This window comes from Lagopus leucura, unplaced genomic scaffold (assembly GCF_019238085.1).
Source record: "Lagopus leucura isolate 7727_CA_CO unplaced genomic scaffold, USGS_WTPT01 Super-Scaffold_100009, whole genome shotgun sequence".
NCBI lineage: Eukaryota > Metazoa > Chordata > Aves > Galliformes > Phasianidae > Lagopus > Lagopus leucura.
The window spans coordinates 25,069,044-25,094,240 of NW_024962266.1; the positions used below are offsets into that span (position 1 = coordinate 25,069,044).

The 25,197-nt window shown below is 45.1% G+C and overlaps 1 protein-coding gene across 2 annotated transcripts; it reads right to left on the reverse strand.

Annotated features, from left to right (window-relative positions):
* FYB2 (FYN binding protein 2) lies at positions 1 to 20,030 on the reverse strand. 2 transcript variants are annotated; one of them, XM_042873732.1, is made up of 20 exons: positions 19,888 to 20,030; positions 16,549 to 17,218; positions 15,723 to 15,917; positions 14,367 to 14,400; positions 12,572 to 12,660; positions 11,811 to 11,839; positions 10,586 to 10,617; positions 9,642 to 9,717; positions 9,146 to 9,278; positions 7,172 to 7,289; positions 7,029 to 7,069; positions 6,672 to 6,735; positions 4,898 to 4,981; positions 4,442 to 4,470; positions 3,736 to 3,793; positions 3,116 to 3,208; positions 1,456 to 1,537; positions 755 to 911; positions 562 to 595; positions 1 to 116 (listed from the first exon to the last, which is right to left on the reverse strand). In XM_042873732.1, the coding sequence occupies exons 1-20, from the start codon at positions 19,918 to 19,920 to the stop codon at positions 107 to 109; spliced, it is 2,061 nt and encodes a 686-aa protein (XP_042729666.1). In that variant the 5' UTR covers positions 19,921 to 20,030; the 3' UTR covers positions 1 to 106. The 2 variants fall into 2 exon arrangements, with proteins under 2 accessions (XP_042729666.1, XP_042729665.1); XM_042873731.1 differs by having other exon boundaries at positions 3,736 to 3,796.
* Between the last annotated feature and the right edge of the window lie 5,167 nt (positions 20,031 to 25,197).

The window sequence follows — 25,197 nt, forward strand, 5'->3', positions numbered from 1 at the left end:
AAAGTGTAAAAAATAAAGCTTTATTTACATAGGCATCAGCTCCCCACATTGACAAACATGGGCTCTCCCAGGCTCGAAACAGCACTTTGGGGATGCTCCGGGGCCGTCAGTACTGCCTGTCAGAAAAAGAGATTTCATACCAACAGGCACCTTGGCAATAAGAGGTTCGTTTGTAGCAATCAGCCATGGGCATGCAAAGAAATGCTGTTGTAGCAGCGAGCTTAGGGGTGTGTTTTGGCAAGGCGATGCACAGGGAGTGGATCGTGTTTGCAGCAGATATGAATTAATATGGCATATCTGAAGGCTGTGAAAGATCTCCAAACTATATAGGTCATGACTGCAAATCCATGTAACTGTAATAACAGACTAAACCAAGAAATACTTATTTAACATTTAATACTGTCTACATCAGCGTTCCCCTGGCTTCGGAAGTTTAAATCCCATTCCTCTATATCTCAAATATCCGTATATAGAAGAAGAAGAAAATATCAGAATCATCGAATGGTTTAGGTTGGAGGAGCCCTTAAAAAACGCATTGCAATAAATAAAATCCAAGTTTACCTGAAGTTCAAGTACTCCACTAGGACATACCCATCTGAGAAAAGGGGGAAAAAAAGCAAATTAGTAAATTCCTGAGCAAATATAGCAGCAGTGGCTCAGCACAAAGCACGTCATATTATTTACCAAGTCAATTTGCTCCTTAAAACCAGATTGAACACTGACTACCTGTGCCAGAGAGCTCCTACAGACTTACATCTGCCCTCTGAATTGCGGCATATCACTGCGCTGCCCTCGGTGACATCGATCACATCCAGCTGTTCTCCAGCTGTGAGAGGGAGGTCAGCTCTCCTCATGCTGGGGATGGAGCATGCAGCAGTTGCTGTGTTGATGACTCGGATCTCCTTGTCATACTGTAGGCAGAGAACAAGGTCAGATGTAACTCCACACTGACATGCGATGTCTTTAAGGGCAGTGAAAGGGTGAGGTTGTGAGGCTTTGCTTGGGGCAAAAGAGGGGTCTGTTGTGATAGAACAAGGGGAAAAGGCTTCAAATGGAAAGAGGGCAGGTTTAGGATAGGATATAAGGAAGAGGTTTTTTAGAATAAGGCTAGTGAGGCACTGAAACACATTGCACAGAGAGGTGGTGCCTGCCCCATCACTGGAGACACTCAAGCCCAGGCTGGATGGGCTCTGAGCACCTGATGGAGCCAAGGGTGCCCCTGTTCACTGTAGGGGAGTTGGGCTAGGTGGCCTGTAAGGGTCCTTTCCATCTCAAACCATTCTATGGTTCTATGAAAAGCCTGGCAACATCGCTGATGGAGATCCTAGATGAGGAGATGATGCAGCAGGCTAGTTGGACATCTCTGCCAGTGTAAATAAAGACAAATTTTCACCATGCTTCTCTTAATCCTTCATCCTCCTCTGGCACAGCAAGTGTGCAAAAACAGACACGTACCAGAAATGTTTCTCTAAATATCTTCTCTTCATTTTCCATCTTATTTTTTTCTGCATTGCTCTTCTTGAATTTAAAGATACTTCTGCAAGAAGAGAGAGAAACACACACTTCTGAGCATTGTTTAAATAATCCCTGGCATTGGGAAACAGTGAGAAATGCAACCCGGAGCCTTGCTGCAGGCTTTTCTGCAATGAACACTTATGAGAGCAAAGCACACCACTCATATCACTGTTTTTCATAAAGGGGCGAGTAAGTGACTCAAACGTGTTGGTGAGCATAACTTGAGCCATTTGGTATCTGCTTTTGGACCAAGCGTGCTCCCTGTAAATGGCATGAGAACAAATAAACACTTCATCAAGGTTTCCAAATGAGTTGAGTTTTCATAGACAATTGAGTTTGCCCCCCAACAATTCATCTTGTTCTGTTTTTATTTATACTCAGACACAAAGGGTCCCCAGGTAACCTTTACTGTGAGCCATTTATGAAGAGGGGTTCAAAAGTCCTGCCTATTTCTGTTGCTTTTTTAGCTCGTGGAGCAGGATATAACCAAAGCAGAATTTTATGTGGCACTGTAAAATTAAAATTGGCTCTTAAAACTATGTGAAGGGGAGCAAATGCCATGGAGATGGAGATGCCACTCTTTCTGATCTATACACAGATTTACAGCTGTGGCATTCATTTTAAAACTAAGATGGGAGGGAGAAAAAGCAACTTGCAGTAAATAAGACAGAGTTGGCTAACTTTCATGCTCTAAATTTTAAGAGGAAGAGGAAGCAAGAGTTGAAATCAAGGATTTCTAAGCTGTTAAGAGATTTGCCATTGGCAGACTCGGGCTAGAGAACCTGTGCTCTGTAAGGAGCTGATGAAATCGCATCAGCTTCCTGGTGCTCTGTACAATCATACACACAGCCCTATGCTACACAACAAGCAGTGTTTCAGCAGCCCCACACAGGAACTCTGTGGTAAGAACCCAGAAAATATATCACTGACTTCTATGTGTTTGAAGTCCCAGGGACCGGGTCACAAAAAAAGCCTCAGCTGCAGTGCATATTTATCTGATCTAAAAGGGAAATGAAATTGCCTGCTTCCTACGAGAGTCTTTGCAGCACCAGTAACAAAAAGTCTTGGTTTTGCTTGTTTTCAGGCCCAAATGGTACAACAAGAGGCAATGTGGTAATTCTGGCTGGGAAAAATAAAATTGAAAAGAATTCAATACTTTAAATTAAGGGCAAGGGGACATGCAGACTGTGGGGGGGTCTTCTAAAATGAAGGGTCTTGCCAAAATGGCAACAGTTGATCGTGATTGAAGATTGAATATTTGATCAAGGGAAAAATGGAAGGGGAATGGAACTGAGCACACCAACAAAGCAGCCCAATGCACAGCAATTACACCCTATTGTCTCAGCTAAGTGGGAAGAACAGGTACAGCTCCAGCATAAGACCCACAAGGCACCCCTCACTTGCATACAGCTCAGATCCAAGAGCTTATTCTGAATTCAGGATACTTCATGAAGTTTCCTAAAAGGGCCTTGGAGCAGCAGCCAAATACTAAATGTTTGCTTAAGCAAAGGCATCCGGCTCCTGCAAATGGCTTCAGAGAAACGCAGCACGATTCAGTACAGCATTAAACATGGGAGAAACATATAACACCCATAAAGACCTTTCCACGCCGTCACTGCTTCTCCGTCGGTCCTTCACTTCTTTTGCCATCAGGAATTTTGGCATCCACGTTTTGCACTTGTCATCCTTCTCTCTGAGAGGAGGGAGGGAAAAGCACTGCACTAATTCAGGTTTTGCAAGCAGGACGCATCCCCTCCCCAAACTCAGGCTGTACAAAGCCATGATTTTTCCCTGCCTCCTCCCAGCTCCCACCCAGACGCAAACATGAGCTCGCTTTGTAGAGGCACACGCTGCCTCCTCCATCATCTGGCAGCCAGGCACGAGACATGCTGTTTCCATTAACAGCAATTTTTCTGACAAGGAGCTCGCCAGGACTTCGCTGATTATCAGCACTGGGAGCTGGGCTTTTCCTTCCTTAGAAAAACGATCCCAACTTTGCCGTGTGGCAGTGAGCAGCTCACTCCTTTTCACATCTCTGGCACTATGTAATGTCAAAGAAGCATTTGGGGGGGATGTTTCTTGCCAAATTAAACACACAAGCAGAGTGCATCTGGACTGTCTCCACAGGAGAGTGTCCTGACCTGCTCCTGACCCTCACAGCACTGTAGGGTCCCCAGAAAACTCATCTCCTTGGCCAGTGCTGGTAGAAGCCCTCCTCACCTGGGGTCTTTTTGCTCGGTCTCAGCATCGTCGTACACCATGTCCTCCTGGGAGACATCTGCTGGCACCCAAAGGCAGCAGAAAACGTTATTGGGAAGGTAATTCTGGATCCAGGACTCAAAGTTATTTATTGCAGAAGAGAACTGAGGGTGCTGCAAGTCACTCAACTCAAGAGGGTAAAGGCAATGCAAAAGGAAGACCCCACAGCTCCAAAGACAGGCCACGACTCCAGCACAAGGCAAGGTGCTTGGGTTTTCAAAGCCCCAGCTGCACTATCCCAGAGTTCCCACCCCAGGGATGTGGGATGTTCACTCTATCGCCATCCCCAGGCTTGTGCATGGGACAGTTGGTATGCCCACCCCATTTACAGAAGGCATGATAGTCCCTTCAATGGGCAGTTACTGCCTGGGAAGCACTGAAACTTTGCAGAAAGCTGCTCTTGCTCAACAAGGACTGCTTTGCATGTTGCCTCACAGGATATATTAAAATCTGAAGGACCTTCCAGAAAAGAAGAAAAAAAAAAACCACAACAAAACCAACAACAAAAACCACTCTTAATTGCAGTGCAATCCCATATTAAGCCTTCAGATGAACACTGACGCGTTATTTTCAGAGAGCCACAATGCATAAAATCTTCTCCACTGTGCAACTCACCATTTCCCCCCCACACACACATTCCCAAGTGCCAGACATGTATGCTGCTTACCTAAATTTGGTGCCGACATGGAAAACAACCTGAAGATAGAGGAAGAGGCTGTTAGAAACCAGCTTTCACATCAGCATTGCCCAGAATGCCATGAGTACTGACACACTGGTGGCACACCATGCTTGCTGCTGAAGCAATGCAGAACGCTTCTGGATGCACGGGGTCCCTGACACCAACAGTATTTGTCAAAAGAGAGACGTGAGGATCTTAAGTTGTGAAGCTGTGCCAGGGGATGCTGCTGTCAGACCAGCTTCTGCAGGTTTCTGACATAAAGGAAGCCACATAGATGGACCATTGGTCACATCTGACAAAACACATCCCCATGAGTTGACAGAAGCAGTTTGAGTGACGTTTCACAGGTAAAGCTGTGCTCCTTATTCCTGCTCTCAAATTACTGCAGATACAATGGCTCAGATTTAGAGGGGGGAAAAGGCTGAGCAACCAAAGCCTGCTTACCTTAAGTTTTCCTTGAACCTGGTATTTTTCAGTTTCAATTTTTCTATCTTAAACAGCTTTCCAAATCTCTTTTGTTTTTCTGCTCTGTCCAAAATAGAAAAGATTTTTAATTAAAGAGGCTCTGAAGTATGTGAACTGCAACACTCATATCCCTTGAGAACTTGAAGCTCAGAACCTCCTCCAGCAATACATTTTAAGCCTAACAGCATAATGAGGATGAACAATGGCTCCAACGGGATGGATAAAGATGAAGGAAAAGGTGATCAATTATAATGTCCAAGATCAAATCTTTTCTTTGGCTTCAAATTTTTCAATGATAACAGGAGCTGAAATACAGAAGAGGTGAAGTCTGTTCCTGTCCTTTTCTGACCCAAATGTATTTGGAGTTAAAAAATTCACAGTGAAAAGGAGAAAAAATTCCTGGCCAACCACAGCTCACATTAAAGGAGGACATCTAGAATGTTGTTCTATGTCCCTCCTCATCACATATTTCTTTCCTACACCCTTCATGCAGACATTCCACCGCACGCATTTCTCTCTCAAGCTTGCGAGAAGTTGCAAATTCTGTAGTGATTTTCAATGGAAAGAGCAACACAGAACCAAGATCCTCACATGGGGTCATTATCCACGCACAAGTACTATTAAAAACATTTTATATGTATGTAAAAATTTCATTAAGAGTGGTTTGGGGGGTTCAGATACTGAGTTCTGAACTCTGTGAACTTGGTCCCAGCCCCAGCTCTCTTGTAAAATTCCTTTGCAAGCTCAAGCAAGATGCATTGCTCCTCCATTTCCCCAAGAATTATCATCTGTGGAGAAGTGATGCTGTCACCTTTTAATAACTGCCCCATCACCTTCAGGGTTTCAAGTTTCCTATAGTTTTCCCCCCCCTTCTCTGGCGCACACTAGATTCGAATCCAGATGCACACCAGTACGAGTCCCACATTCATAGGGGAGAAGCAGATGTACAGAAACACCTTATTATTCCTCCCACGCTACTCCTTAGAACACAGCCACCAGATGCACTCACAGTAATTGTGTGCAGCATCAGCAGCCCATGTGCCATTCCCAGAGGCTGTCTCTATTTCGTTCAAAGGGACGCAGGAAATCTGCAAGGGTAGGGAACCTCACAGAGCAAATAAGTGAAAACACAACTAACTTCAAGTTTCACCTCTTAATCCACTAAGGAAACCCTGGCAACATATAAACTGGAGGCTGCTAAACTCATTGCTTTTATAACACATCTTCTGGAAGCAAATATCACAAGAAGCCCTGTAAAAAGGAGCAGGTTGCATGTAACATAGAACATACCAGCTGCAGGCATTAGCTCACAACCTGGGCTCCTTTCAGCTTTCCAATCGTCTGTGATCCAAAATATTTGTTGTCCCTTCTACAAGGACAATGCCTCTGTTTGTCTCTTGAGCATTTTGGCATGTGAGGAGATGCCATTTTTCAGTTACAGCTGAACAACCTTTTTATGCAAGAGGAGGGTCAGATTGCCCTGCGTATTTCATGCAAGTAGGGCTCTAGAAGAGGAATTGTTCCACTGGATGGAGAGCGTTACAGGCTCTCATAGGAAGGCCTTGCTGCTTAGGGACATAAATTTGGTAACTGTTGTTTCCTAAATGTCAGCCAAAGGGAAAAGAGGGAGAGAAGAGAAATAAATCCACCCATACAGCAACTCCTTGCAGTTGCATTAGGAAAATAAGGCTTCCAGCCAGTACCTGGCATTCAAGATCAAGTTTGAAATTCAGGCTAGTAAACTGCAACTTACTTCTCTTTTGCTGGATTATCACTCCCAGTTTCAACATCTTCATATGTTTCCTCATAGTTGCTTCCTGAAATTTAAAACCAAGGCAGACCATTATCACAAGTCACACTTGGTAGCAATGAGGTGAGTTTTGCTGGGTAAAATGCATCCAGGCCTTTACATATTACCCATACAGAGGCTTCAAAGTTGCTCACATGAATTCCACACTAGATACAAACATTGCTCCCCACTGGTTTAAATGGGAATTCAAAGCTATCAGGCCAGAAGGAGACATCATGGATGTTGAAAGTTAGATGGAGGTATTCACGTCATCTCCCAGGCACCATCCAAATTAAAAGCAGCCCCGTGCGCTACACTTACTGCTGTCTGAAGCAGATGGACTTGAGGCATCTGAAGCACGGCTGCTTGAAGGCAAGAAAGAAGTATTACATGGGTATTTATGGCAGCACAATTTATAAAAGACATTTCATTTCAGCTTTAGTGAAGAGTTGATCCATACTCACAGTCTGTCTTGAAGTCCCTCAACGTCATCGTACACATCCTCTGGGGTCAGCAGGAGCTGATGATGGTTTGGTCTTGAGGTTGGTCTGTCTTCGGTTGGTTCAGGAGCACCATAGTACACTGCAAATGAGAAAGGACCTCTGCTTTAGGAGCTTTTCTGTGCAACTTCTCTCAGGTCATGGGCAACTGTTAAGGTTGACAGGCGATGCCACAGTAAATGAGAGCTTTCAGGTATACTTTCCATTCTAGGAGCCCACAAAAGCCACTGCTCAGGACTACTTTCAGAAGAACTTTAAAAGACTTCAGAAAAATTTAACATTTTAAAACTTGAAGATAAAAGTTTTGCAGTATATTAAAGAAATATAAAATATCCATCAGTATTCTCAGTTATGGCAGCTTTGAGAAGGTTGCTCCTCAGCTGAAAATATCCCAGGAGAGAATTAATGGATGTTTGCAGAAATTATTGTAGGAGAGCTTAGCATGGTTGGTAGCAATGCTGAGACAAATAATGGGCCAATCCATTGAGAATATACCTGTAGATATGCTGGGAAGGACAAGAGGAGGGAGAGTCTCCCAGAAAAGTCTTCCACCAGGAGATATTCCATGGAAACAAAGCAACTCATGCAACTCATGAGGTTAGGTAAGATTTATTCCTCAAGGACTTTTTCAGTGGCAATAATAAATCTTTGATGTATTTAAATGAGTTAGAATAATGTAGAAATGCAGCCACAAACATAATAGCAGATACAGTTTCTAGATGAACACAAGGGCACACAGTAGGTCTCACCAGAAACGTGCAACACCACAGAATGCTCTAGTGAATCACAGAAATTTCTGCCAAACAAGCCACTAAGAGAGCAATTCTCCTTGAAGGTGAGAAGGATAAAGGGAGAGGAAACAAGTTCCCAGAGCCAGCTTCTGGTGGAGCAATAGCAGGAGGCCCACCATTAACACTTCTTAAAAACTGCCCATCAGAAACTGCTTCCAGCCATCCAAGGTCAACCAACCAGCAACACTGCTTACAGAAACAGACCCCAACCAAATTACTGTGAAGCAGTTTAAAATAAAAATGAAATAAATCCCCAGAACCACACCAATAACAACCACAGCCAATTTGCACCTTCTCCAACACACCTCTGCTCTGTCCACATTGCCCAGCATAGCAAACCTTTCTTTCACATTAACATCTTGCAGGGGCAGTCAAGTCTTAGCAGAATCACAGAAACACCAAGGTTGGAAAAGACCTGCAAGATCATCCAGTCCAACCATCCACCCATCACCAATAGCTCTCACTAAACCATATTCCTGAACACAACATCCAAACGTTCCTTGAACACCTCCAAGGTCAGTGACTCCACCACCTCTCTGGGCTGCCCATTCCACTGCCTGACCACTGCTGAATACAGCCCATGCACTTCTACCCGAAGCTATGGAATAGCATTTACAATCATGGCTGGCTTGGACAGTGCAGCTCAGCATCTAGAGCTGTGCACCAACCTCAGAGCATCTTGACAGGAGAAGACTGAGGTCAGATGCCATAACTGTAAAAGAAGACTCACTGGAACCACAACCATACTCCATCCTAATGAGGGACAGGAGGAGACGCCAGGCTCTCCACGTGCTCACATGTGCTTCCACCACAAGCCTCAGCCAAATGCTCTTCTGAGACTCAATAAATTATGAGAAGCAGAGGAGGTGGATTTCAGCTCCCTTGGATAAGGGTAATCTGTTAGGAAAACAAACACCTCAATTTGAGTTATGCAGATGGTTAACCAACTTAGGAAGCTATTTGCAAAACCAAAATAAATGATTCAGACCAGAATACAAATGCACATGCAACCTTTTGCCCTGGTTTAACTAAATTGGTTCAAGAGTTGCATTCAATTTTAACATTTTTTCCCATATGGAGGAGACATTTGGGCAACAGATGGGACTGAACATTGAAGAAACACACGACAGCCAAACGAGATACTCACAGGGTTTTGCTCTGTCTTTTGCCAGCCTTTGGGGGGTACTGGTCACATCCTGCCTCATATGCAACGCCTTCATCCCACCTCTGTCATCTTCCCTGGCTTGGTCACTGAGAATTATGTATTCATTTCCACCTGGCTGAGATCAGACATCTGATTCAGTTGATTGAGTATTCAGATACAGTTTTCTGATATATGTTAATACAACATACGTATAAGCAAATAAGATATCCTTCTGTGGACTTAGAAGGGTTTCACACCCCCTTTCCACGAGGGATTTTCAATAGCCATATGTGACTCCTGGCAGCATTACATGCTTTTTAGGCAGTTCTGGTTGAGTAATGGGCAAACAAAGGAAGAGATTAAAAAAAAAACAAACAAACAAAAAAAAAAACCAAGTAGTTAAAGAATCAAATATTTCAATTGCTTCATCAACAAAAGAGGGTAAAAGGAGAAAATGTGAGGACATAATATGTTCTCAAGAATATGATATATTGAATACCTTCTTCACTTCCTGTTTCTCTCTTTCAAGACTTGTTTTTCCTTCTTTCTCATCCTCTATTATAGCTCTTCTGGGACTGCAAATTTCAGAAATGGGAGAGATGTCAGAACAGAGACATTAAGTGAAGTCACTGCCACACAGATTGCTTAATGACCATGTCACTGTAGGCAGCTCATTTTCCCTTTAGTGATGTAGGTGCCCATAAACACCATTGGTACCATCAGGGCAGATCCCAATCTTAGGTTTGGATTTGGCCACTGGTTATTCAGGGTAATAGCAATCACTCTTGTAAGAAGAGACAAGCTGAGATGGCTGTTCTCTCATAGCACCAACGGACAAGCTAGATCCATGTGCCCACAGTGATACCTGGCTCTCAAGACTTGCCTCCTGCTGTGCTACATGTGATTTAGAGAACACATATTAAGAGAACCAGAACGTGATATCTTTCTCCCCACAGCATCTTAATGATTCCCACTGAAATGGGAAAACCCCCTTTTATCCCATGCTTCTTCAAGTCCCACCAGCGATGCAGCCTTCAACCAGTGTCAATAATTAACACCACAAGGAGTCTGAAATAGGTCACTGGCAGGGTGACATTTGGTGTGGACCTTGCCTTACAGCTTCAGAGCTAGAACTGTGTTTCCCATTCTGAGAGCTCCATACCTCTCCCTTCTTAAAGTTCAGGTTTCAGTATGAAAAGACAATATGATTTTTTTATTTTTTTGCCAGAGGAAAGAGACTCAGCTTCCTCCAGATACGTTTTAGAATGAAAACAAGCTAAGAAGTCTTGAGTGCTGACACCAAAGGACATGATAATTTATCCTTTTCCTGGTCACTAAATTGTATTGAAACTTCAATCTGTTTCCCAGGTGTTACAATATCCCAACTTCAACCTGGATTAGTTGTGGGTTAGAAGCAGTTTAGGAGAAAGAAAAGGAAATTACCTGGATTCACCAAAGAGAAAATTCTTCTGTTTCTAGAATAAAGAAGAGGAAAGTCTTCAGCCCCTGTGCTTTTTGTGGCAAGTCAAGCTTCTACATGGTACCTAAACTGTCATTTACTATTTAAAGAAATATTTCTTCAGAAAGCTCATAAAGCTTTTACATTTGGAACAGCCATCAGGCAAGGATGTTTCCTCTACTCTACAAGACAGAGGATATACATACTGACAAACTGCATGGAAATAGTGCAGTGGTGCAAGGGATGAGGCCGAAAGCAATTACAGGTTGGAGAGCTTACAGAAGAGGAGGGAGAGGTTTTTACTACTTGAAAATAAAGATTTTCCAACCTTCCGTAAAACAAGGCTACAGATGAGCCACAGAACCTCTCTGCAAATCATGCATAGATAAGTGAATTTGGAAGCCTGTGCTGCTTCCTAGACAAATTGATTGCTTTGCATGTCAGCATTTGAAAGTGGAGTTTGACATTTTCCAAAGAGCAGTTTTTTCCCCTTTCAGCAGAACCAGAACCAACACCCAATCATCTTCCTGCATGAGGTAATGCTCTCTCTGCCCAGTTCCTCACTGTGAGCTGTGCAGCCACACAGGGCTTCCCTGGAGACAATTCCTGCCCTGTGCAATGCATCATCCTGCAGGACACCTCCGCTACCACTGGTTTTGTAGCTAGGGTAACATGAGAAGAGTCAAGCTGCAGTTTGCAGTAAGCCATCCATGCAGCAGAGGACCAGAGTCCATATGGTTGTCCCCACAGACGTTGCCCTCACTTATGAGCCAAAGCTCAAAGTGCACTTCCATGATCAGGAAGCTCAACATTGCTTTTATGCCTTCACAGAGGGATTACCAGCACCAGCTCGCCTTTGGCAGGAGCTTCCAGAGCAAATTCAGTGGATTTTGCCCTCAAAATTTATGATCTTGATATCAGTGCTTGACAATTACTTGGTCTGCCACCAAGGTCCAGATGACTTTACCACTTCCTGACACATTTGCAGAGGAAGTCAAGGGGACTGACTCTCTCCCCAGCTGTGTTTGGAAACCTCATTAATCTTCATGTCCCCTCTGCAATTTCTTATTTATTCTTTGAGAGTCTTCACAGACAGCACACATACAGAAACACTCAGCATAAAGGAAATACAAATAGCAAAAGTTTTGAGGAAGGTACATACAATATACTCAAGCCTAGAATGCCAAAACAGGCTGTGTAGAGACTCACCTTGTGTTCTTGAGGTTCTACCTTAGGTACTAAAAAAGATAATTGTGAACAGGTATTAGTTTTTAATTGACTGCACATCACGTTGCAAACCCCAGATTTATTCCATGCTCAGCATCCAGGCATAGATTCTCAAGGTCCCTCCAACCACGGTCCCTGAGTTTGCTATTTAGCTTTGGCTTATGTTCAGAGGATTGCAAGCAATAATTTTGGCTGGCCACAGTTTTCATAGCCCTCGAGGCAAACCCAAAAGGGCTACGGTGAGTTTCCCCAAGGAGGCTGCTTTTCTGCCATTCTAATGGTAGATTAAAACAATGAACAGGGCAAAAGCTAACAACCTCCAAAAGCAGAAGATTTTTTTAAAAAGTGGAAGATAGAACAGTGGCAATCCTGATAGAGATTATTATACTGGGAGAAAGTAGTGGTGGAGATGGAAGTGATCCTTATGGTAAAAATACCCATTCCCAAGAAAAAATTGAGGTCTGCTTCACTATCTTCTCTACTTTCTCTTCCCCGTAGGCAATATCTCACTAATTCTCCTCATGGCAATTTTACCATACTAGAATCATCTCATAACCAAAATCCAAATTTATTTTTGATCAGTACCCCAGTCCCTCTGTCCGCAAGCCAAGGGAGTCATTTTTTCCTCACCCCAACCAACATTCAACTGCTTTTCCAAGCCGAAGCAGCTATGTTATTCCCCTTTTTAAGGCTGTGGCCCAGACAGCATGTAATTCCTTTAAAAGTCTTGTACTGCAGAGTACCTTCAATGACACACAAGGTTGTGGTGTCCTCAGACTGATTCAGGTACATCACGGTTTTCTCGTAATTATGCTGCTCTTCACATTGAGTGCTGAGAGGACAAGATAAAAGAGAGAACAGGGTTGGTGTTTCTTTTTTTTTTTCCTGGCCCTTTCGGTAGTCTAAAAAAATTTATTCATCTTAAGGACGAGAACTTCAAGCGCTTTGATACTGAGCCCACAAAACAGCAAAGTGAAATCAGGAATTCCTCAGAGGGAAGGGAGACCTGCATCAATGCAAGGCTCAGCTGAGCCTCCCTGTGACCCTGCACTGCTTCTCCTTGATGAATACGGGGTGTAGTTATAGGGCTCAAAACACATCAGGGGACTTTGCATTGGGATTATGGTCTTCTGTCGACAGCGATCCCTCAGGTTGAAGGGGAAGAAAAAGCCCAAGGAAATCTGAGTGCCGCATCTTTCAAACCTCTTGCAGCTACTTCAAAATAAATAGCAACCCAGTTGCGTTGTTCAGCAGGATGTTTCTTGCTTAGGCAGGAAACAAAACAAATATCAGAGAGTAAATAAAAGATCCTTGTCCAAAGCCAATGACAGACTGCATGCCAGTATGGCATACACCACACAGACTCAACATTGTCTCCCCAGCCCACGTCCCTTCAGTTTCCTTTTTCCCTCTTTCCTCTTGTGGCAATTCAAATTAGCACCATTCTAGAATGGGTGCAAAGATAAATACCCCAGCCCTGGGGCAGAATAGTTCCCCAGCAGCTTGGCTGAAGACCAGACCAATGTTTATAGGTACCCTGGCCCTCCACCAGATCCATAATACAGCTGGGCTGCATTGAGTGGGCTGGTGGGTCCCTGCCTGGCATTGCTGACAGCAGTGTTTATCCCCAAACGTGGGAAAGGAGCCTGGGACCAGCTGGCCCAGGAGGCAGCACCAGAGTCTCAGTGGGATTTTATTACAGGTGAGGCTCTCACTTCTGGGCTTCAGGGATGAGAATTGTTCCCATTATTTTGCTGCTACGCGATTAAACCACGTACCTGGTTAATATTTAACAAGCGACCTATTGTAAAGACCGTATCACAAGTACCCAAGCAAGATAGCTAATCTTGATGTAATGTATTACTGGGACAGCTTCCTTGTGGTGCATGACAGCTAGAGGGCTGGTTATTTTTTGACCAGATCTCCCTTGAGAAGCAAAGACTGAAAGTTAGTCTCAACCTAGGTCAGGGCTGGTGGGGACATGCCCTAATTGAAGAGCACAACTTCATGTGCTGTTAGCCACAATAGCTCATTGCTTGGGAAACACAGAACGGCCTGGGTTGGAAAGGACATCAAGGATCACGAAGCTCCAACCCCCCCTCTCTCCCTATAGGCAGGGCCACCAACCTCCACATTTGAGACCAGGTTGCCCATGGCTCCATCCAACCTGGCCTTGAACACCTCCAGGGATGGGGCATCCACAACCTTTCTGGGTAGCCTGTTCCAGAACTTCACTACTCCCATAATAAAGAAGTTCCCTTTGACATCCAACCTAAATCTTCACTCCTTCAACTTAAAGCCATTTCCCCTTGTTCTGAAAACACCAAAGGTGTTTGAAGAATCTGGCACTTATTGCTCCGGTTCAGCCACTCCATTTCTCATTTTCACGGTATATTCATGCATTCGATGGGAACATGAATACCTCCCTATGAACCAGAGCTTCTTTTGGGACAGAACCAGGAGCACCCTATGATAAGTCAGAGCCATAATGCAAACTGCAGCAGCACCAGGGGATGGGGATGCTCACCATACACTCACCTTTCGGGAATCAGGTAATCCTCTTCCTCAGCAGCTGCACACAAACACAAGGAGGATTAGTGCTCGGAGGCAACACTGCTCTCGTGCAGAAACAGAGAGGCCTTTCCTCGAGGCAGCACACAGGGACAGGCATGAAATGGGATTGCCAGGGGATGTGGCTGTGCTAATGGCATTATTTCACGTTTCCAGGCAACAGCTTCAGGTCTTCCAGAGATCAATAACTGAGCAATATCAATAGGGCATGCAAATGATGGCACTGAAATAACTACTTTCCTCCGTGCTGTTTACACATTTAGAAAAGGTAGGTACATTAGAAAAGAGTTGCAGTGAGAACCTCTTTCTTTTCCTTTAATTTTTACTAAGCTCAGCACAGATCAGTGAGCACAGCCACAGGAAAGCCAGTGACGTTTTAGCTGAGCCCATCATAGAAACACAGCTCCCTTTGAATTCAGCAAATTTGTGCCTGAAGATCTGGCTATGATTAAGCCTCTATCTATAAAGAAACAGCACTCAGTTGCTTAATAAGCAGGCCAAAATATTCCATTACCCTACATCAATAGGGTTTTATTATGGGAAACTGAAGCTTCGCATCACTTGTTGTTGGAACACTTAATGATGTTGCCCTCAGTTGTATTTAAAAACACAAGAAGGGGATTAGCAGACCGGTTTCTACTGATTTTATTGTGCCTTCCCACAGCTGTTTGCAGGCATTTTGCACTGAGATGGGGTGATAAGATCAGTGTGCTGCAGTGTGACGGCTAGCTACAAGGTGTTCACAGCACGTTGGAGTTGCAGGTGGGGGAGAGCTGCATGGAGTGAGCCAGCCAGCACAGAACACTAGATCCTTTCCCCAAATCAGGGGCAAAAACCCGTTTCATTGCAACTGATGGGCTCTCTTTCATGTCTGAGGAAGATATGAGAAATGAATAACAGCCTCATATTTCCACTTGCCTAATAGACATCAATAAACCACATATTTTAATTTATTTTCCCCCGCTCAGCTGAAAATAATAGAAAAAGACCTTATGGCTCCCTATGAGTCCCTGAAAGGAAGTTGTAGCAAGGTGGAGATCAGCTTCTGCTTTCAGGTAACAGCAATAGGATGACTGGAAATAGCCTCAAGCTGCATCAGAGGAGGTTCAGGTTGCATAATAGGAAAAAATTTCTTCTCTAAAGAGCAGTGATGCATGGGCGTAGGTTGCCTAAGGAGTGGCAAGGTCACCATCCCTGGAAGTGTTCAAGAACTGTGGGGATGTGGCACTGGGGGACAGAGTGGACACGGTGCGGTGGGTTAGGTTTAGTCTTGGTGATCTGAGAGGTCTTTTCCAACCTTCGTGATTCTATGTTATCTCTTACTTGTTTCATTTTGTCTGTGAACTGAAGGTACCATGCTTCGGAAAGAGCTGAGATCAACCTTCGGGGGTCTCAAGGGCTTCCGAGGAGCAGGACCCAGGGATGCAGCTGAAGGAAGAGGTCTTATCTTGGGTAGTTTTCTGCCTGGGCTGTCCAGTTGCGTCCCTGTTCCCAGCTGACTGTGGGGAGGCTTTGACTCTGCTCCAGAGAAAAAACACAGGCAGTAATTACCCCTCCTTGCAGTGCTGCTAGCTGTTGCATAAACGCCTCTCACCATCACTGCTTCATCCCAAGGTCACACTCACATTACACAACAGGGCTCCTACCATTCTACTGCAGTGTAAGAGCAAAGATAAACGGCCACTTCTGCAGATTTTTACAGATTCAACCTGGAGAATTGGTGAAGTCACCATCTGTGGAGGTGTTCAAGAGCCATGGAGATGCAGCAGTGAGGGACAAGGTCAATGGGCACGGTGGGGACAGGTTGGGCCTTGTGCTTAGAGTTCTTCTCCAACCTTAACAACTCTATGATTGTACAGATGCTCCCTTTTCTCAGCCTTCATTCTACTCTCAGAATTTGAACAATTTCTTAGTGCAAGGTTTTGAAAAAAAACAAAAACAGGAGAGTCCAGGAACCCTCCCTTATCTCTGGGACCTCAGAGAAGAACAGGAGCATTCCCATGGGCTAGTTCAGCATGTGCTTTGAGGGTTCCAACTTCTACTAGCCTTCAGTTCCACCTGTGGAGTTTCTGATCACCTGCATATGCTTATATGTGTCTGTATATATATGCACACACATATAATATATAAAAATTATAGCTAACTTTACCTTTCTGGCATTGAGGTTGCAATGTAGTTGCTGCAGAGCTCCCAGCAGCTTTGCCATCTCCCTGGGCTGCCTGGGCAGCAGCCAGCCCCTGGGCAGGTGGGGCTGGTGTAGGATAGCTGCTAACTGGAGGCACCTTGCTGCTGTTCGATGTGGCAGGAGCACACAGCACCCTCTGCCCTGGTCTGGGCTGCACATAGAGGTTCATTGGCCGCAGGGCTGGCAGTTCAGTACTTGCTTTCTCACCACCAGATAAAGTGTTCTGCCACATCCGTAGTGCATGGTGGAAAGAGTTCAGGAGCGGAGCATCCTCAGGGCCAGCTTGGACTGATGCTTGCTGCTCGGTGCAATAGGACACTGGATACTTTGGAGAACTGCTTTTGGGAGAGCTCAGCCCTTTCACCAAGATATTTCCTTTGTGCTCTTCATTGTGCTCCTTTGGATCTGCGTGGCCCATCTTGGCCCTCTGGGCAATGGCAGAGGGCTGGGATGCAGGACAGGGAGGTTCACTGTGGGGTCTGGGTACCAACACATCTGCCTTACTGTTGGGCATGCCATCACCTCTGGACTCCAACCTGGGGCAGGGCTTCTGGCAGGGCTGCACTGGCTTGGTGGCAAGGCTGGAGTCGTGCTGAAATTTGGCTCGGAGGGCTCTGAAATCAGTCACACCTTCCTGGGCAGGGAAAGACAGGAAAGTACAAAGCAGACACTTATAGAGTAGCAACAGGCAATTTGTGTGATTGTTTCAGAGAAAAAGAGGCTACGTATTCTGCTCACAGTGGTGAGCATAGGGTAAGGCACTCAATTCTTCTCTCAAACAGTCACCAATTCCACAGCCATACATGATTTTGAAATAAGGTAACTAACCAGCGACACTACCTTTTGAAATGGCCTGTAACGGGCATTTTCTCCCACCCTTCTTCCCAAACATAGAACCACTGATGCTGGAAAAGACCCCCAAAATCCCCAAACCCAACCCGCACCGCCATGCCCATTGACTGTCTCTCTCAGTGCCACATCCCCATGTTTCTTGAATACCCCCAGTGACGGTGACCCCACCACCACTCTGGGCAGCCTGTGCTCTTTTAGAGAATACATTTTTCCTGTGATTCACCCTGAACCACCTCTCATGCAACTTGAGGCCATCACCACTCTTCCTATCACTGTTACCTAGGAGCAAAGGCAGACCCCCACCTCTCTACAACCTCCTTTCAGCTGTCCCATTCTACAGGAAGGAGTCCGTGGGTTTTGCCTGCAATTCTGTGGCTTAAACTCAGCCACAAACTGAACTAAGGAGAAAATATGAAGAACAATTTATGAGCTACTTAAGCCCTTGAACTGCTCTATAACTTTTTATATGCCATGATTACATTAGGTGCACTACTCCAGCAGCTCAGTTCAGCACGGAGGACTGCAGGGCTTCGTGAGGGCCTGTCCAATGAGGAAATTGGAAAAAATTATCTAGGACAGAACTTCGTTATTCTGAAAAAAGCCCCAGCCTTAAGTGTTAAGGCAGAACAGATGAATAGAATACTGAGGTTTTATTGCATTTAATTGCGCGATTTATTAAACACTGACAATTTCTCTTGAATGACCCCTTTCACTAACTTTATTACTTTCACAGGGCAGTGCATGATGTAAAGAGCCAGCCCTTGGGGGGGGGGGGGGGGGGGGGGAGCGGGCTGAATTGCTCCAATTATATTTCATATTAGCAGTCAGCAACGCGATGCTGCGTGAGCTGCTCAGACATAACACAGCAGCGAGCCCAAGGGGAATGGGAGCTTTCAGAGGCTCAGGGAGGATGAAGAGGGTTTAAAACAAACCCCACGTGCAACTCCAGACAGGAAATAAAGCGGCGTGTTGCCCTAATGCAATAGCACTGAGCTTCTGCACGTGCTCGAGCCACAGTTGAAGAGTTCAGCGCTGTTTACCTCCCCTCACCAGTTTTCTTTTGTTCCTGTAACATGTAGTTCCACACTCGTGCCCTTGGAGACAGAGAAAACAGAAAGGAAAAAGTACCCACGTGCCTGTGCCCAGCACTGTGAGCAACAGAACTTGTAAAATGGGATTTTTGGCCAGGCACTCATTGCGACAAGGTTCCCCTTCCTCTATCAACATGTTATTCCTCTTTCCTCCACGTAACAGCTAGTTTAAGGGAGAGCTATCACTTCTTGATGCATCCTACAGCATTCCTATGGGTGCCCCATCCCTGAAGGTGCCCAAAGCCAGTCTGGATGAGACCACGGGCAGCCTAATCTGATGTGACAACCAAGCCACAGCAGGGTGGTTGGGGCTGGATGACCTCTGAGATCCCTTCCAACCCAAGCCATTCCATGATCCTACAATCCCCAATTTCTGCACATAGCTGAGGTGCAGTGAGTTTTCTAGGTCTCTGCAGAGTGCTTTCCAGCCCTGGGAGGAGTTGTACAGTTTGGATGAGAGAAGCGGGCAAAGCGAGGAGAATCTGATAATAAATTAGAGGGCTCACAGTATGCATTACTGCTACATCTGGCCAAATAATTCACCAGGAATAATAACACACTTGGCAAAGGAGCATGCAAGTTGAGAGAGGGAGAGAACAAAAAGGAAACAAACTTTTCCTGGCCGGAAAGCACTGAGCATTACAGAGTCAGGGGACAGCTAAACTTTCCATATTTTCTCCCTATAAATAAAACAATCTTCTAGCATTAATATCATTCTAGGAAGCAGAATAAAGCCCAGCTTAGGGTTTCAATAAGGACATTTTTCTGAAGGAGCAGAAGTTGAAGCTCTGCGCTGACACAAGGACTGACCAAAAGAGCTCTGGGTTTTCTCCTTTCATAAAAACAACAGACCCAGGGAGAGGGACCCTGTGAGATGTGAGGCAGCAAAGAGGAAGGCTACTTGCCCCCATGCTACCTTCATCCCCCCTGTCTCCATCACTAGGAGTGCTCCCATGAATCAGTGTATAACCAGCACTGCCTTCTGCCCACACACCTGGAGCCATGCCCACGCTGCAGGCACTGACTGTTCATTAACTCCCTGGCTTCTGAACAATTGCAAAAATTATAACCTACCTCTACATTCCACTACACTAAGATGAAGCAACTGTAGCTCATCTCAGAGCACAACTGGAAAACTAAAAGCAGCACCAGGAGCCCCTCGGCACCCTTCTTTGGGGAAGGAAAACATCCCTGCGCGGTCTCACAGAAAGGAGACACAGCATTGGGAACACCCACCTAATCTGATGACGGAGGCACAAGCCGGAACTCTACACATTAACGGTGGGAAACAGAGCAGCAAGCACTCCTTGTGGCTCACCCACTGCTGTGGAAGGGGCAAAGGGAGCAACTCTATACTCACCACATCCATGGCCCCACCGCCCAGCATCGGCATCACCCATTCGCCACCCTTCTGCTGCCCAGTGAGCCTGAACACACACACCTGGACCTCGACTCTGCCCCCAGTGTGGGAAGAGCCTCACCTGGGCTGGGCTGTTGCTCAGCCCTTCCCACTCATCTGATTAGCCCTCCAGCTGAGCGAGACTTTGCATTCTGCAAACAGTGGGTTGGGCAGTTTGAAGTCCAGCTTTCGGTTTCACCTTTGTCTCCAGCGCTGGAAAGGAACAGCCAGCAGGATCGCACGCAGCTCTCGACTTCATCTCTTGAGAACTGACCAAATACAGAATCATAGAATGGTTTGAGGTGGAAGGGACTCTTAAAGGCCATCTGGTCCCATGCCCCTGCACTGAACAGGGACACCCACAGCTCCATCAAGTGTCAGAGCCCCATCCAGCCTGACCTTGGGTTTCTCCCATCACCTCTCTGCACAACCTGTGCCAGTGCCTCACTGCCCTTTTTTTGCTGAGAAGTGGGGAAAAATAAATAAATATAAATATAAATATAATAAATACTTGGTCATTGGAGACGTGACTCAAAGAGTCTTGCTTACCCCACATGAAAAGCTCTGCTGCTGCATGGTAGTCTCAGGAAGAAAGAGGGATCCCACAGAGCAGTGTGCTGGCAGGGAAGTCCCCCTGGCCCAACTTGATGTCACAGAGTGCTTAGAATGAATGGTGACTTTGTGCACAGCAAGCTGGGGAGGATATATGAGCTGCCCAATGGGGGCCCTAAATTAAAGCAGTGCTAGGGAATGAGGAGGTTGTGACTTCAGAGCCAGTGTCTTGGGGAAAAGGACAGGGCTTGCATAGAGAAACCAGGCAGAGGCATCTGGAGACAGCAAAACAGGACTAATTCCTGCCGGGATACCAGAAGAAATGCAATGAATCCGTTGGATAGCCCTTCCTCTCCTGCCACATCTCTTCCTGCAGCCAAACACTGCCTAATTGGAGCATCTTCCCAGGACAAGAAACTTAAAGTCATATTTTTTTAAATTAGAATTTTATGGTTTGGATTTCTGTTTTGCAGTAAATCAATTAGCATCTTAGACAACAGTCCATAGAACGAGAGCTCAGCAGTCAGCAAATAAATGCATTTCTCCTTCTTTCTTTTCCTTTGTGACCAATAGAACTCACTATACATTATATGTGCATTATACAGGTCTGCACTAATCCCTTTTTTTTTTTTTTTTTTTTACTTCTTGATTTCACAAGGGTATTTCGGTTCTGATTTGGCCTTTTTCTGTGCCCGGAAAGCCTTCCCCACACATCTCAGCCCTGCTGCCAGGAGCAGCTATCGCAGGATTCCAGCAGAGGGGGAGAGAGGACCGCTGGTGCCTCCATCACAGCCATCAATGAGAAACCGAAGAAAATACAGTATTATCAATCCCTGTGTTCACTTTCTTTTCTGGGACAGGATGAAATGCAGCTCCAGTGAGGCCAACATATGTGCCTGTGGGGCTAATTCTCAAGTTCTGTGTCAAGCTCACCTATAACAGTCAAGAAAGTGAATTTAAATGTATTCTCGTGTTCCAGGGTTTTTATCCACCCAAGTTACACAGTTGTCTCCAATCCCACAAACACTTCAGTGCATGCTTCTTTTTAAGTGCTGTAAGTCAGAGACTTGTCCCTGTGTTTAAGGCCTCTCGTGCTGGCTGCTCCAGACCCACTGAGAGCCACGAGTGCTGGCAATGGGGCTACGACGGCCATCTGGTCCTTAAAAGGACCATTCCTGCACATCTCACAGCCATTGGGTCAGTAACTGGGACGCCTGTTCCACCAGCACACAGTGACACAGAGCACTGATGGCCTCTCTCAAAGCACTGCCTCACCACCAGTCCAAAGTCAGTGTGAAACGGCAGGGCTTGCAAGGGCAGAGCTCCAATCCCAGGGCCCAATCTCTTGATCTCACCTTACTGGGCATCTCTGTAACCTTTGTACCTTGCAACAATCTCTGTATTAAAAACAAACAAATAAACAAACAAAATGACCTTAACTCCAAAAGAAAAGCTGCTTCACACTCGTGCCTAGGGAACCATGAAAGCAAACAGCACGTGGCAGATGAAAGCCACATCTCCTAAAGCATGACAGTAGGGAACTGAGTACAGCATCATGGGCACAGTGTGCAGAAAAGGACAGAATCATAGAACTGAGTTGCAAGGACCCTTAAAGGCCATATAGTTCAACTGCCCTGCACTGAACAGGGACACCCACAGCTCCATCAGTTGCTCAGAGCCCATCCAGCCTGAGCAACTGGGTGTCTCCAGGGATGGGGCACCCACCACAATATAGAGCAGGACTCTATCATTAGATGGTCACCAACCCTATTTGAACTTACAGTATTGCATGAATAATGCCCTACAAAAAATAGAATATTGGCATAGAAAAGGTTAATGCTTCTGAGTATCTGTCTCCCACTCAGCAGATCTGAGTGGGCATCTTCCAAATGAGAATATTCTGTGATTGTATGGATATACTAAAACTAAAATGTAGCATATTAGAAGGCTAAATCACTGAACAACAAAATTCTTGTAACGTAACTGCCTCGGAGCCAGACTCATGCAAACAGACACACCACCAGAAGCGCTGCTCAGATGCTGTTTAGCAGATCAATGCATTTTGCAGGCAGAAATAAACTCCCCTTGCTGCAGTTAATACACTGAAGTGGATCAAAGTCCTGTGCTGCATTTGGCAAGGAAATGATGTGTTCCTGCATCCTGGGTGTGGGATGTGTGGCAGCATGTCCAGCTACATACTGAGCTCATGTGACCCTGATTTTCCTTGCATGAGGATTTTAAATGAGGAGTTGCTTGTCTTCTGATGAGATGTTGGTAGCGGAGTCCTTCTGCAGCAACAGGAATGGCCATGAAGTGCCTGATGCCATGCTCACCCTGCCTTTGATTCCCCTTGCAGTGCTGCAGGTCCCAGCCTGCTGCCAGCCCTCATTTCCCATCCTCCAGAATATGGTGGAACAGCTAACAACAGCACCTCCAGCACTGCAAGCCAGAGGTTTTGAGTGTTAATCCAGGCACAGAGACAGGAATTCAACATGCATTATAGACAAGCTGAATTCATAATGTTATAAATGGAACTATAATATATATATAAAAACTATATATATATATATAAGTTCTAAAAACTATATATATATAGTTTTTAGAACACAACACCTTTGAGAATGGTTCTTTAATTCCACCTCTAATGTGGACTGCATTGTTTGCAGCTCAGATCTCTCCAGTGCCTCCCCTCCAATGACCTCACTCACCAGTGAGGAAATGTTGCTGTGCCTGCTTGCACACAGCAGCCTGGCATTTTATCTGGGAGACAGTCCACAAATAACTTTATATATATATGGCCTATTTCTGGTGCCAGTATCAGAAAAGATATAATGCTCCAACAGCCCTGCTGGGTGCTGGGGAGGAGTTTGATAGTGCAAGTCAGCCCACTGTATTGAAGGATGGCAGAAATTTGGAAGGAAGACAGATCGGACCAATGCCAGGATGGATAATGATGCACAGAGTGGACAGTGGGGTCCAACCCCACCTGACCTTTGTAAGCACTGCTAAAACCTTGCCCTGTCCTGCTGTCCAAGTGACACAGGATGTAATGTAGAACAAGGAGACAATAGTGGGGCACACCTCAGCCAGTTGTAATCCCCTGCCTCTCTCCCAGCAAAAGCAATTTAGGTTTGATATAAAGACTAAAACTTTACTCAAGTTCTTCTTGTGTAGGCAGAGAAAGGACAAAGAATTTCTGAACTCATCAGAAGCACATTAGCAGGTAAGGATTACATTAACATACTCTTGAAGGTCACAAAAAGGCAGTTCTCATTTCTGTTGACTACACAGTTTACCCATGTGCTACATTTCTTCTTGTTTAGTGAAGACAAGCCCCAGGACCATTCTGAGCTCTAATTATATTAAAATAACACGGTAAGAGGTCCTTTTATTTTGATGATTTACAATGCCAGCTATTGAAATGTGCTTTGCAATTAATTTGGGAAATACACAGAGTGACACTTCTCTCCCAGTCTTCTGTGGGCAGAAGACAATTCACTGTCTGCTTAATAGCTATAATATAGTAGCTCAAGACCAGATTCTCCTACAATAATTACACTTTCTCTCAAATTTATTGAAGTTAAAGCTTGCAATCATCTGCTGGGAACACTTCATTTATGCATGAAGTACCTCAGCCTACTTTAGCAAAAGAAAAGCAGGGAGATATGGGTGCTTGTTCAAATACTAAAGCCTCCACGGAAAACTTTAATTTTTATTAATATCTAATAATGTTACAGATTTCTCGTGCATTTTTTGTGCCTGCCTAGTAGTCCTCAGAGGATAATTTTAAAAGCTATGTGCAACCTTGAGGCAACAGGTATGGGGCAACTTGGGCTACAGCATGACCAAGAGGCCTTCCAATGGCTCTTTTTAATTTCTTCTGACACATAAAAGCCAAATATTCTTATCTTATGACAGTGGGAGAGGATCTTATCTTATGGGAGAGGATATATTTCAGATTTAGGGAACATCTCTCTTGTCCCAAATCACTTTAAAAAAAGTTTAGGCTCTTGTGCTGCAGTGCCTGTATAAGAACATCCAAAAGCTGTTCTGATCCAGGTGGATAGTGACAGGACAAGGGGGAATGGTTTTAAACTGAGACAGGGGAGGTTTAGGTTGGATATTAGGAGGATGTTTTTCACCTAGAGGGTGGCAAGGCACTGGAACAGGTTGCCCAAGGAGGCTGTGGATGCCCCATCCCTGGAGGCATTCAAGGCCAGGCTGGATGCGGCTCTGGGCAGCCTGGGCTGCTGGTTGGTGACCCTGCACATAGCAGGGGGGATTTAAACTGAGAAGAATCTTTATGCTCCTTCTTAACCCAGGCCATTCTATGATTCTATGATAACTCCCCATCAGCTTTGGACATGAGATGATACATTATGGGGATGACAATAGGCAAAAGCTCTATAGACAATGGTGTATTCAAATATATATGCTACTGATAACATAATTCTGAATTAACCTTCAATTCCCCATGCTGGAAAACCTCTTCCTGGGCAGAGTAGATGAACCAAACCTGGAAATGAGTTTCCTCCTTCAAGTGAACTGAAGGGCATGGGCTAAACAGCAAACACTGCTGCCCCAGTAGGGCTTCGCTGGCTGTCATGTGGAAACAGTCAGACAGTTCTCTATATTACCTTATCGTAAAATTGGGTATTTCCAAAAGGGGAAAGGCCCCTGGGATATGTTCCAATTCTCTGCAATTTGGTCAGTGTCATT